Source organism: Indicator indicator, chromosome 1, assembly GCF_027791375.1.
Source record: "Indicator indicator isolate 239-I01 chromosome 1, UM_Iind_1.1, whole genome shotgun sequence".
NCBI lineage: Eukaryota > Metazoa > Chordata > Aves > Piciformes > Indicatoridae > Indicator > Indicator indicator.
The window spans coordinates 121,474,050-121,487,453 of record NC_072010.1 but is presented as its reverse complement, the minus strand read 5'-3'; the positions used below and the strand labels follow the sequence as shown (position 1 = coordinate 121,487,453).

Sequence of the window (13,404 nt, the reverse complement as noted above, 5' to 3'; positions counted from 1 at the left end):
TCTCCCCCCACCCCTCTCTTTTTCTTTACCCAGACTTCAAGGAAGGAAGGATTATGGAAAGGGACTGAACTCAGCATGCTCATTAGTCCTGAGGTCATCTGTTCATTGATTTTCTTTTTTTCAACTTAAATGAAGTTTCTCCTTGGGAATATCAGTTACGGTTGAGCTAATGACTAGCTCAAGGAAAACAACTTGTCCCTCTACTGGGTCAAATAGAGGTTAACCCAATAAAACATTGGCTTAAATGGAGCATAAACAGCTAAGAAGACAAATAGCTTACCCTTTGTTTGGAGAGGCTTCTATCTTCTAAGCAGCCTTATTTTTTCTTAAAGGAATCTAGAGTGTACCTCCAGATACTCAACAGCCCAGAGGAGGCACCTGGTTTTGGTGACCATTTTCTTTTTATAATCCTTTCTTATTTTCCCACCTTTTAACACTGAACACTAAGCAGAGATCTGCCAAAATGAAATTGTTAAACTAACTCCTTGCCTGCACCAAAAGGATTTTGGCATGGGAGGGGCAAAAGGAGAGCTAAAAAGGTGTTCGCTGCTGCCTGACATTCAAATTGTCTTTACCTGGATAGAAGTTGGGGAAACTAAAGGTCTGGTCAGAATCTTCTGATCAAGAATGGGCAGGAAAGCACCTGCAACTTTCAACAAGATGCTCCTTTGTACTAGTCACTGCATGTGTGATTGCAAGGACTCACTTGAAAATGTAAGAAAATGAGAGAGAAACATAGGTGATGCAAAAGTGCTTGCAGATTGGTTCAGCAAAATGCACAGCAATGTGTGTGATGCCTAAACCACTTCTACCTGAGAGGCAATCTGCCTTTTCTCTGCAGAGAGTGCACAGCACAACTGCAAATGCCCTGTTCAAAAACTGTCATGCAACTTTCCTTTGCTTCCTTCACACAGTATGAAAAATCTGGGTCCTGAGGCAACACTGAAGAAAATACATGTGTCGAACGACTAATGTTTATCCGGTGGTTGGCAAAAGTGAGGTGATAGGAAAAATTATTTGACTTCTAAAACTCATTAATTCTGTTAGTAGTTAACTGTGCTGTGCTGGAAAGAAGTGATTTGCCAGTGCTGTTGCTGGTGATGGGCAAGTAAATTAATGGGAGGTCTGTGGTTGCCCTCTTGGCCCTGCTGCCCTATGTGGTCAGCCTGTGCTTGCCTGCAAGGTGTTTTGGTTACATCTCTCTGAGGTTTAATTTGCTTAGTAGTTGCAATACCTCTGTGTTCTTCAGACTAACTTTCCCCAGGCTGTATGGGAAACAGCCTCTGTGTCCTTTCAATGTATCCACAAGCTGAGAGAGCCCTAAAACTGCTTGGTCTCAGACCAGCTGACTGCCATGCCATGGACATACCTGTAAACCTTGAAGCCTAGGTGTTAGATGTGAGAAGCTCATGATTTGTCCCCTCAGCCTGTTTCATGTGGGCACAAATATTGGTTCATCATAACCACCAGCCACCCAGAGCATGTCAGGTCTTCACAGAGAGATCCAGAAGCAGTGAAACCAGTGGAGCTGTTGGTGCACAGAGCAGGGGGAGTTTTGTTTGCTGGGGTTTATGATAGGCTATTCCAGTTCTTGTTGAATGGTCACAGTTGTCTTGATGTTCATCTCCAACCCTGATTATGACTTGATTACTGCTGTAGGACCCTTAGCTCTTATTTCAGTTTGATTTCCAGACAACCAGAAGGCTATAAAGCATCTCTCTTTTTTTAATGCCTTGTGTAAAACTATCTAAAAGAAAAATGGAGTGATTGGAATGTTGGAATTCGTATAGTGCTGGGGCAAATGCCTCAGTCAGGAAAACCTTCAATCAGTGTTCTGTATGCAATAGGCAGAGCATCATTTTCTCCTGCCTGAGAGTTGTTAACAGCTGGAAAGGAGACTGCAGGAAGAGTGCAGCTCTGTCATGCTTTTGACATGTGTCTGGGTGTTTAGTCTGGATCATCAGTTGTCTGTGAGGACGGTGGGTGGGCAGTGCAGGCAGAGTGTGGCCGCTGGAGCAGGAGCCCTTTGGCACAAGGTGGGATGACAGCAGCAGGCTGCAGCAGCGCAGGGAGGAAGGCACTTTGCTGCTGCTGCTGGAGCTACCAGTGAAAACAGAAGCCTGTTTGGATGTGGCTTGGAGCTGTCCAATGGCAGTGTGCACCCTGCTGCCAGCTGGGGAGGTTGCTCTCCTGCCTAAGCCCAAGGCTCTGGTGCTCTGAGCAGCCATCCATCTGCTTGAGCCGTTTGTGAATGTGTGAAAAGGAAAAGAGAGGGAATGCAGGGGAGCAAAATGTGGCTCTCTCGGGGTGTGAAGGGTAGAAGACAGCCAGTTGTAATTTACAGCCTAATCTGTTTTGCTGGACCCCATTAAGGATGGTGTTTACAAATTGATTTCAGGTTAAGAGTGGCTGGCAGTAATGCCAATCAGTGCTCCAGCTGCAGGCAAGGTTTTGCTGTTCCTACTGAGAACAGGTTTAATCTAAATAAAAGACAAATTAAATCATGTTGCTCTTCTACAATAAAGCATGCTCAAGGGCCCTGCCTTCACCTGATTTGTTAGGTGTTGACTAGCATGGGGAATGTGCTGATTCCCAGGAATAGAGAAGTTGATGTAATGGCATTGCATATCTTATAGGTCTGGCACAGACCTCCCAATCAGAGGCAGAATTTGAAAAACAAAAAAAAAAAAACCCCAAACTGCTGTGCTGTTGCTGTTGTCTGCACTGCTCTCAGGTTTGAAACAATAACAATGAAATACAACTTGATTGTTTTTTGGACTCTGATGCCCATGCTGGAATAATTTAAGTTTAGCAGGTGCTCTTCAGAGCAGGAAAGCAATCACTGTGTGGTGTGCAACAGAGAATAAAATTATGCAAGCAGTATAGGTGATGAAGGGTTTTGCCTAGATAAAACTGCAATGCAGGCACTGGTTTAAGGCATGCAAGAGGCAGAGTCTGGAGGAGCTGCTAGATTGTGGTTATAGTAGAGTCCCTGATTTGGGAGTCTCAGTGCAGACTTAAGGCCAAATTATTCCCTTTGTACTGAAGGACTTGAAGTCAGGCACTCTCCATGTGCTCAGACCCAGTTGCTGAGCATGCACAGTTCCCACCATTTGAAGGTATGTTCTCCTGTGGTTACAGCCCCTCTTACAGTGCAACATCCATCTGCCCTCTTTACTGTCAGCATTAATGTGAGTAGCTCTGCCTGTGGACACAGTTCTGGTGCAGACATCATCTACCTTGTCTCCTGCAACTCCTGTCTGGGTATAGGGAAGCTGAGTCTTGGCTCTGCTAGCACAGGGTAACACCTCTGTCACTCCTTGCACCAGGGTTAGGGAGTGGGATCCATATCAGGATGCAGTTGGTGACTTGACATCTAATATAAGACTAGGTGGCTTGTAAAGACTAATTGCTGTGGAGACAGGTCCTGTGCTAGAGGTATGACACAGGAGGCTGATTCAGGTAAGTGATGTGACATAGAAAACACTCTGTCTCCAGAAGTTGAACCAGGGAACCTGGATGCCTGGACATTTGCATGTTGAGAATAGAGAAAGGTAAATCTCTGAACTAAACAATTCTTTCTGATGGATAAAACCCCTTAGTTGTAGCTTACCTGGTCTGCTGATGACTTTCAAGACCCATCTGGATGTGTTCCTGTCTGACCTGTGCTAGATTCTATGGTCCTGCTCTGACAGGGGGGTTGGACTCGATGGAATTTGGAGGTCTCTTTGAACCCCTAACATCCTATGATCCTGTGAGCCAGCTTAGTTCAACACACTTCTATTTATAGAAATTCTCTCTGAGAATTGGAAATGATGAAGATACAAAGACCCAAAATAAAATGGAAATTCAAATTGCACTTCAGTTTCTCTTCAGTATAATAATGTGATAAATATGTCATGCAGCCCATAGCTTCCAGGCCATGTTAACTCCTGCAAAGCCAACTACATTAAAAAGCCAGTTATCAGGTATATGGTAGGAGGTAAGATTGTAGGGAAATTGCTGTGAACGTATTTCAGTGGTCAGAGCTGTGATGTGCCTGACATGACTCATGAAAACCATGGAGAGATGAAGAACTCATGCACAGCACTGTGCTCTCTGGAGTGACCTTTGGCCAACAGGATGGTAGTATAGGAGGTGCACCTGAGGGATCTTCATTTCCCAGTGCTCTGAACCAAAGAATTGAGCAACATTTTCAAGTCTCCTGTGGCAAGATCAGAGGTTTCCTGGCAAACTCTCAGTTTTCTGTATAACAGTTGAGAGAGGAAGGCATGGTGGAAAGAGTGGAGTCTCCTCTGGACGCTTTCCAAACCCACCTGCATGCATTCCTGTGCAGACTACCCTAAGTGATCCTGCTTTGGAAGGGGAGTTGGACTCAGTGATCTCCTGAGGTCCCTTCCAGCCTCTACTGTACTGTGATACTGTACTGTGATACTGTGAAAGGTTGTGATCCCCCTCCTCAAGCACCTCTCCCCTGCAAGGCACTCTCCCCACAGAAGGAGGTGGGCAGATATGGTGCCCCACTGGCACAGGCAAGCCAGCTGGAGCAGCGGTGACAGCCCCTGCTTGCAGCCAGGTCCGGGGCAGGCTGGTCTGTCTGCAGAGGCAGCCCTCTTGCCTCACCCCCACAGCCAGGGATGGGCTGTAACAATCTGGACAATGCCATGAGTTAATTAATGGACCGATTCAAATGAGGACAGGGAGGCTGAATTATTTATAGTACAGCAACACTGCTGGCATGAGCAGGAAACGCTAACGGACTGCAATAGGCAAACCGTTGGAGTGACTGAGTGCTTATTGACAAGTGGAAGGCAGGGAGCTGTGTCCAATAACCTGAGTGACAGTCTAGGGAACAGGGAAAGACTTTTTCATTTATTTATTCATTTCCAGGTTTGTAATGCTCATTTCTCCAGAGCTGCATCATTTGTAAGGAAAGCAGAACCACCTTGGGGCATTACGAAGTTTTTCCCTACCACAACATTAACACAGCTAAGGTGTCCTACCAGCTCATGTTGGTGGTGGGTGCTGATTTAACACAGCTAAGGGGTCCTACCAGCTCATGTTGGTGGTGGGTGCTGATTTAACACAGCTAAGGGGTCCTACCAGCTCATGTTGGTGGTGAGTGCTGATTTAACATAGCTAAGGGGTCCTACCAGCTCATGTTGGTGGTGAGTGCTGACTTAACATAGCTAAGGGGTCCTACCAGCTCATGTTGGTGGTGAGTGCTTATTTAACACAGCTAAGGGGTCCTACCAGCTCATGTTGGTGGTGAGTGCTTATTTAACACAGCTAAGGGGTCCTACCAGCTCATGTTGGTGGTGGGTGCTGATTTAACACAGCTAAGGGGTCCTACCAGCTCATGTTGGTGGTGGGTGCTGACTTTAAGAGGCTAAAGGGGCCCAGCAGCTCGTGGTGGCTGGTGAGCCAGGAGGAACTTGCAAGGGAAACACAGTTGGCATTGTGCTGATACCCCAACCATTCTACCCATCCACATCTGACATGACCAGGCAATGACAACAGGATGGAAAAGTAGGAACGAAAGCATGCTGCCTATTAAATAAATACTTGCTGATAAAAATAAAAGGGGAAGATCCAACAAAGAAAGACTTTGTTCTTCTGCTGTTCTGTGCTGTTCTGCTGTTCTGTGCTGAAAGACTGCTGTTCTTCTGATCAGAGCAGTCACAGAATCACAAAAACATTCAGGTTGGAAAAGACCCTCAGGATCACCAAGTCCAACCATTAACCCTAGTCTACAACGGTCACCCCTAAACCATATCTCCAAGCATCACATCCGAACCACCTTTAAACACATCCAGGGGTGGTGACTCTACCACCTCCCTGGGCAGCACATTCCAATGTCTGACCACGCTTTCTGTGAATATCTTTTTCCTAATGTCCAGTCTAAACCTACCCAGTCATAGCTTGAGGCTATTCCCTCTTGTTCTATCACTAATCACCTGTGAGAAGAGACCAGCACCAGCCTCTCTACAATGTTCTTTCAGGTAGTTGTAGACAGCAATGAGGTCTCCTCTTTTTCAAACTAACCATCCCTAGCTCCTACAGTCACTCTTCATAAGATTTACTCTCCAGGCCCTTCACAGCTTTGTTGGCCTCCTCTGCACTCACTCCAGCACCTCTCTTGTATTGAGGTGCCCCAAACTGGACACAATACTCAAGGTATCCTTAAAATAGGGCATAAATATCACAGAATCACGGAACATTAGCACTTGAAAGGGACCTTGAAAGATCATCTAGTCCAACCCTGTTGCCAGGGCAGGACCATACGTTCTGCATACCTCCAGAACATGAAATCTTTGCTTGACATGGCCTCTCCTTTGCTCTGCATTCATTTCAGTTAAATTCTGTTCTCTTCCTATTCTCACCCATGACAGTTGATCGGGATGCTGCTGGCATGCTGCCTGTCCCGGTTTATTACTGCTAACCAGTACGAGATGGTGTAACAAGGTGAGTTTCCCCTCCTTTCCATGAAGTACAACTTACCCTGAGATAATGATAGATAGAGATAAAGATAGATATAGATACAGGTATAGGGGCCAGATAGAGATAGAGAGATAGAGAGATAGAGAGAGATAGATATAGATTAGATATAGAGATACAGATATATAGAGATAGAGATAGAGATAGAGATAGAGATAGAGATAGAGATAGAGATAGAGATAGAGATAGAGATAGAGATAGATTAGAGATCTAGATCTAGATCTAGATAGTCATGGCTGCGTGCTGCTTCTGCTGAGGATAGCAAACTCATAGAGAATTAAGTCTTCCTACAGGATTCTTTGCTTTGGGATTTTCATCCCAATGTTCTGTCTGATGGGGAAAACCAAACCAAACCAAACCAATAGGGAAATGTGCTGTTGAATGTTTTGCCATTTCAGTTTTCCACTTGGAAAGAGAGGGCAAAAGATCTGCCATGAGCGCTGTTGGCAACCAAAACAACTGTCAGAGGTTGAGTTTTAGTCTGCTGCTATTGATACCATCCTGCCTCATACCAGCTTCAAAAATGAAAGTGCTGGCTGGAGCAAAGTACTATAGGGCTTGAACTTCAGGTTGTAATATGGGAGGCTTCCTGTGCCGGCTGCTGAGTTTGGGATCCAGGTTATGGATGTTGTCTCTTCCCCTGGGATGGCAGCAGGAAGAGGAGGGATGGTGGAGTAGCTCTGGCTTGGGCTTTTTTAGCTCGCTTGCTTCTGCCTGCTTCTTGCTGCTGCTTTCTGCTGTGCTAAGCTAATTGTGCATTTGTATTATGATTATCTGAGTTGCTCAGTAAACTCTATTTTTATCTCACTCTCTTTGTCTCAACCTGAAGTTTTGGTGTGGTTTTCTTCCCCTCACTTCTGTGCTGGGGGAAGAGACAGGTTAATCTGTCTGTTTGGATGTAAACCTACTTCTTTTGTTTGGCTTTTTTATCCTCCCCCCCTGCTCTCTAGTCGTTGGTATGGATTTAAACCATTGCAACAGCCTACTTCTTTTTTATAAGGAAACTGGAGAGGAGGTAGAGGATCATAGAATGGCTTAGGTTGGAAAGGACCTTAGAGACCACCTACTCCAACCTCCCCACCATGGGCCAGAACACCTTTCAGCCAGGCTTGGCTGCTCAAGCCCTCGTCCAACTTGGCCTTCAATACCCCAGGAAGGAGGCACAACAACTTCCCTGAGTAGCCTATTCCAGAGTCCTACCACTCTTGTACTGAAGAACTTCTTCCTAAGATCCAGTCTAAACCTACTCTCCTTCAGCTTAAAACCATTTCCTCTTGTCCTATTGCTAGACACCTTTATGAAAAGTCCCTCTTTAGCCTTCCTGTAGGATTCCTTCAGGTATGGGAAAGCAGCTCTAAGGTCCCCCTGGAGTCTTCTCTTCTCTAGGCTGAACAACCCCAGCCACTGCTCTCTAGTCACTTGTTTAGATTTAAAACACTACAACAACCTATTTCTTTTTGTTGGTTTTTTGGTGTTTGTTTGTTTTTGTTTTTTTTTTATCGCCCTCTGCTCTCTAGTAATTTGTTTGGATTTAAAACACTACAACAACCTACACCTTTCTGGGTTTTTTTATCCCCCTCTGCTCTCTAGTCATTTGTTTAGGTTTAAACCATTACATCAACCTACTTCTTTTTGGTTTGGTTTGTTTGGGGTTTTTTTTATCCCCCTCTGTTCTCTAGTAGTTTGTTTGGATTTAAACCTTTACAACAACCTACCCTACTTCTTTTGGGTTTGGTTTTGGTTTTGTTTGGGGTTTTTTTTATCCCACTCAGCTCTCTAGTCTTTGGTTTGGATTTAAACCTACTTCTTTGTGTTCTGTTTTGTTGGGGTTTTTTCCCCCCCTCTTCTCTCTAGTTGTTGGTTTGGATTTAAACCTACCTTTTTGTTCTGTTTTGTTGTTTTTTTTATCCCCTTCTGCTCTCTAGTCACTTGTTTGGATTTAAGCCATTACAACAACCTACCCTACTTCTTTTGTTGTTTTTTTTTTTTTTAATCCCCCTCTGTTCTCTAGTCGTTGGTTTGATTTAAACCATTACAACAACTTACCTTATTTCTTTTGTGGTTTTTTTTTTTATCCCCCTCTGTTCTCTAGTCATTGGTTTGAATTTAAACCTACTTCTTTTTGTTCTGTTTTGTTTGTTCGGGTTTTTTATCCCACTCTGCTTTCTAGTCATTGGTTTGGATTTAAACCTACTTCTTTTTGTTCTGTTTTGTTGTGTTTTTTTTCCCCCTCTTCTCTCTAGTTGTTGGTTTGGATTTAAACCTACCTCTTTTTGTTCTGTTTTGTTGGGGTTTTTTTCCCCCTTCTTCTCTCTAGTTGTTGGTTTGGATTTAAACCTACCTCTTTTTGTTCTGTTTTGTTGGGGTTTTTTATCCCACTCTGCTCTCTAGTCACTTGTTTGGATTTAAGCCATTACAACAACCTACCCTACTTATTTTGTTTTTTTTTTTTTTAATCCCCCTCTGTTCTCTAGTCGTTGGTTTGGATTTAAACCATTACAACAACCTACCCTACTTCTTTTGTTGTTTTTTTTATCCTCCCCTGTTCTCTAGTCGTTGGTTTGTATTTAAACCATTACAACAATGTACCCTATTTCTTTTGTGTTTTTTTTTTTATCCCCCTCTGTTCTCTAGTCGTTGGTTCAGATTTAAACCTACTTCTTTTTGTTCTGTTTTGTTGGGGTTTTTTATCCCACTCTGCTCTCTAGTCATTGGTTTAGATTTAAACCTACTTCTTTTTGTTATGTTTTGTTGGGTTTTTTTTTATCCCCCTCTGCTCTTTAGTTGTTGGTTCGGATTTAAACCTACTTCTTTTTGTTATGTTTTGTTGGGGTTTTTTTATCCCCCTCTGCTCTTTAGTTGTTGGTTCGGATTTAAACCTACTTCTTTTTGTTCTGTTTTGGGGTTTTTTATCTTTTTCTGCTCTCTCCAGTCTTTCAGAAGCACCAAGCCTGTCTGAAGATGAGGAGCTGCAGACCCGGAGGAAGACTGACATGAATGTTCTAGCACACACTGTCTCTCGCACGCACGCACACCCACACCCCACGAGCAAGCACGTGCGGCGCGCACACTCGCAATCCCCCACGCCCCTCGACCCCCTCCCGAACTCTGTCCCCACATGCGTAGTGTTACCATTCTGTGAAGGTGCCACCGAGAGCAGCCGAGTCCCCCCCTCGGCCTCCAGATTGCCCCCGCCCCAGGGCTCGGGCTGGGAGGGCACCGTGTGTATGTTCTTGGTCACACAATAGTCGCATCGTAAGTTAACAAAAGGTAATCCATTAACAGCGTCGATCAGGCTGTGCATGTAGTGACTGGAGGGCACAATTAGCCTCTCACCCATGGTTAATAAGTGTTGCACACGTTCATAGAAACTGGTATATGAAATATATATATACATATATATATATTCTTTATTTTTCTTTTTTTTGGGGGGGAAGGGGGTGGGGTGGGGTGGGGGTGTTTCTCTTAACTTCTTGGTTTGATTATTGCTTTACTAAGGTTTTCATCCTTCCCCCACCCTACCTCGCTGTTCCCTGCGCCTGCCTCCTCCCCCCTCCCACCTCCCCCCCCACTCCCCAGCTTCCTTTTCCCAGAAACAAAGGAACCAGTAACATAACATAAAGATACTTGGGAAAGAAAAGAAAAAAAAAAAAAAAAAAAAAAAAAGATGTTAAAATGTTGTGCTTGAAGGGAACCACCGTTATTTCCTGATGTTCTTCTGCCATCCCTGGATTCTTTCTCAGTGTTGTATGCCTAGTGCGTATATCCCGGTAGGCTTTGTCTAGTGCATTTTGCCTCTGAACCTGATCCTGTGTAATACTGTTACTAAGCTGTGTTGTTGCTTACTGTGAAGGCAGGAATTTTGCTTCCTTTATTTCTATTAGCTAGTTATGAACTAATTGAACTGTGCTGTACTGCGGCCTTCATACCTTTTTTTTTTTCCTCCCCTCTTCTTTCTTTTTCTTTCTTTTTTTTTCATTAAGGTTGCAGCCACCAAATACATTCTTGAATCAAATTGAAATAATAAAACACACACACAAAAAAAATAAAACAAAAAAAGCCACACACACACACACACAAAAAAACCCAACACCCAGGCATATGAAATATTTTTTGGGGGAAAGCAAAATTTAAAACCTTTTTAAAATAAAAAAAAAGAAAATAGGACTTTTTTAATAATGCCTCTGTCTAGCATGCCAACGAGAATGCATTGATATTGTGAGTATTTGTGATATACGTATTAATAAATGGAACCATTACAGATTTCTAGCTGCTTCCTTGTCCTTCTTCAGTCCTAATGAAACTCTTTCCAGGGTTTGGGAGAGGTAAAGGGGAAACACAAGTGCACAGCTGGGAGTGATGTGTCTCCATGGGACAGCAATGTGCCTTTGTGGCCAATAGGGACAATGGTGTCTTGGGTTGCATCAAGAAAAGTGTGTCCAGCAGGTCTAGGGAGGTTCTTCTCCCCCTCTACTCTGTCCTTCTGAGACCACACCTGGAATACTGTGTCCAGTTTTAGGCTCCCCAGTTCAAGAGAGGCAGAGATCTGCTGGAGAGAATCCAACAGAGAGCCATGAGGATGATGAGGGCACTTGAGCATCTCCCTTAGGAAGAGAGACTGAAGGGCTGTTTAGTCTTGAGAAGAGAAGACTGAGAGGGGATCTGATTAATGTCTATCAATATCTGAGGGGTGGGTGTCAAGTGGAGGGGGCCAAGCTCTTTTTGGTGATATACAGTGATAAGACAAGAAACAACAGGTACAAGCTTGAACATAGAAGATTTCACCTCAACATGAGGAGAAACTTCTTTACAGTGAGGGAGATGGAGCACTGGAACAGGCTGCCCAGAGAGGTTGTGGAGTCTCCTTCTCTGGAGATATTCAAAACCCACCTGGATGCATTCCTGTGAAGCCTGCCCTAGGTGATCCTGCTTTAGCAGGGGGGTTGGACTTGATGATCTCTGGAGCTCCCTTCCAACCTCTAACATTTTGTGATTCTGTTTAACAACTAACTTGGTTGTGACAGAAAAATGCTACTACCCTGGGAAAAGAAAAGGAGAAAGAGCTGGTTTTGTTTCAGACTTAGAAAACCTTTCCACAGCTGGTTTCAGGTGACACATACCCTCAGCTTTGCCGTTTTCCATCTTGTGACTAATAACCTTCAGCAGCATTTAACTATCCCATCCTTAGTCCTGCACACAATTTTGTCATGAGGCATTTCTCTCTGATATTGGTGAGTGTGGAGAGAGGAGGGCTTTGGGGTTGAGGGGCACAGGTAATAGCCATCTTTCCTGTGTCCATGGGAAGGCAAACACTGAGCTCTTCCTCATTTGAATACAGGAAGTGTTAAAGATCTGATGGAAAGGCTCTGAAAGTTTAAATCTGCAAGTTTTGGACCGAGCCCTTACACTGGCAGCATGGACAGAGGAGACTTGAGCAGGGAAGCCCTGTACCCTTCCAAGCTGTGGAAGAGCTGGGCAGCACCTGTGTCATCATAGCCTGTGCAGCTGCTAGAATCCCAGCCTGTCCTCCATCCATCTTTCCATCCATCAGTGCCACCCACTTGTTTACTGCAACCCTCAGCCCAGGGAGGGCTGTCCTGCCTGGTGCCTCCCACGTCAGCTCCCAATGAGCCTTTGAGTCATGCCAGCATGGTCGAAGCATTCTCAACCCACAACTATACACAGGCTCACAGCCACACAGGGGGAAACTTGTCAGCATGTGCTGAGATGGGATGGCTGAAAATCCCCAGTGGCATCTTTGGATTTATTCAAAGAGTATTTCCTGAGCAGGGAAGAGAAGCAGATTTGTAAATAAAAAGAGGAAGCTGGTCCACAAATTTATATCTGCCTTCAGTAAAGCGTCTGCCACGAGCTTCAAATGTGGGGAGTGCCAATACAGGTCCTGCACAAACTCTGGGCAGCTTGTGTGTACTTTCCTGAGGACAAAGCCACTCAGCACAGGTCACAGCACTCACATTAACAGACCCTTGTGAAGGCTTAAAAGCAGTGGCAGCTGCTGGCTGGGTTGCTGGGGCTACGCGATGCTGGAGCGCTGCCCTTCTCCCGCAGGCACAGGAAGTTCGCAGTGGAATGTTTTTACACACCAGAAAGAACTGGCCCACCAGCTGCCCCACTTTCCCTCTTCTATTCATCCTGGGCAGGTCTCCCCTGCCCCACAGAGGGGAGGGAAGTGGGGGCGAGGCTGCTGCCTCCTCCCTCAGGAGCCACTAGCGGTCTTCTGGAGTGGAAAAGCACCAACCTGCCCTCAGTTTTCTTTCCTATCCCCTCCCACACACCCCCTTCCCTTTTTTTCCTGAAAGAAAGAGTTGTTTGTGCCAAGAGCTGTTTCTTTTGAAGATGCTGATGTTGGGTGACAGGTCAGCAGGTCCCCAGACTGCTCCAGCTTGCCTGTCCCCATTCAGTAAAGCATGTGCTCAGCTTTAAGGCACAAGCATTGAATTCAGGCTGTTCAGCAAAACCCTTCAAGTGTGTGCTCAATTGTTTCCCCCAGCCCAGCAGCACTCCTGCTTGTATGGGGTAGGTGTGTTAATTGGGCTTTTGACAGCTTCCATGGAGAAGATCAGGCTGGTGAAGAACTGACCAAAGGCTTCCCTGGTGAAATCCCCCTGGCAAAATCCCCGTGGCTTGGGCTGGGGCCACACAGCTTCTTCAGTGGGGAGGATCATGCTGGCTGCCACCCTGGCACCACCTGCACTGGGCACAGCATCCCCACCCTTCTCCCTCCACGAACAAGGCAGCAGAAAGGAATCACAGAATTAACCAGGTTGGAAAAGACCTTTGAGACCATCAAGTCCACCCTATCACCCAACACCATCTAATCACCTAAACCATGGCACTAAGTGCCTCATCCAGCCTTTTTTCAAACACCTCCAGGAATGGTGACTC

General features: G+C 45.2%; 1 protein-coding gene across 1 annotated transcript in view; it reads left to right on the top strand.

The window, feature by feature from the left end:
- TSPAN7 (tetraspanin 7) overlaps positions 1-9,462 on the top strand; it is a 127,373-nt gene extending 117,911 nt beyond the window's left edge. Inside the window, exons 7-8 of the mRNA XM_054384592.1 lie at positions 6,393-6,465; positions 9,431-9,462. Coding sequence (XP_054240567.1) covers positions 6,393-6,461 — 69 coding nt within the window. The 3' untranslated portion in view covers positions 6,462-6,465; positions 9,431-9,462. The remainder of the gene's footprint in view (positions 1-6,392; positions 6,466-9,430) is intronic.
- The last annotated feature ends 3,942 nt before the right edge of the window (positions 9,463-13,404 follow it).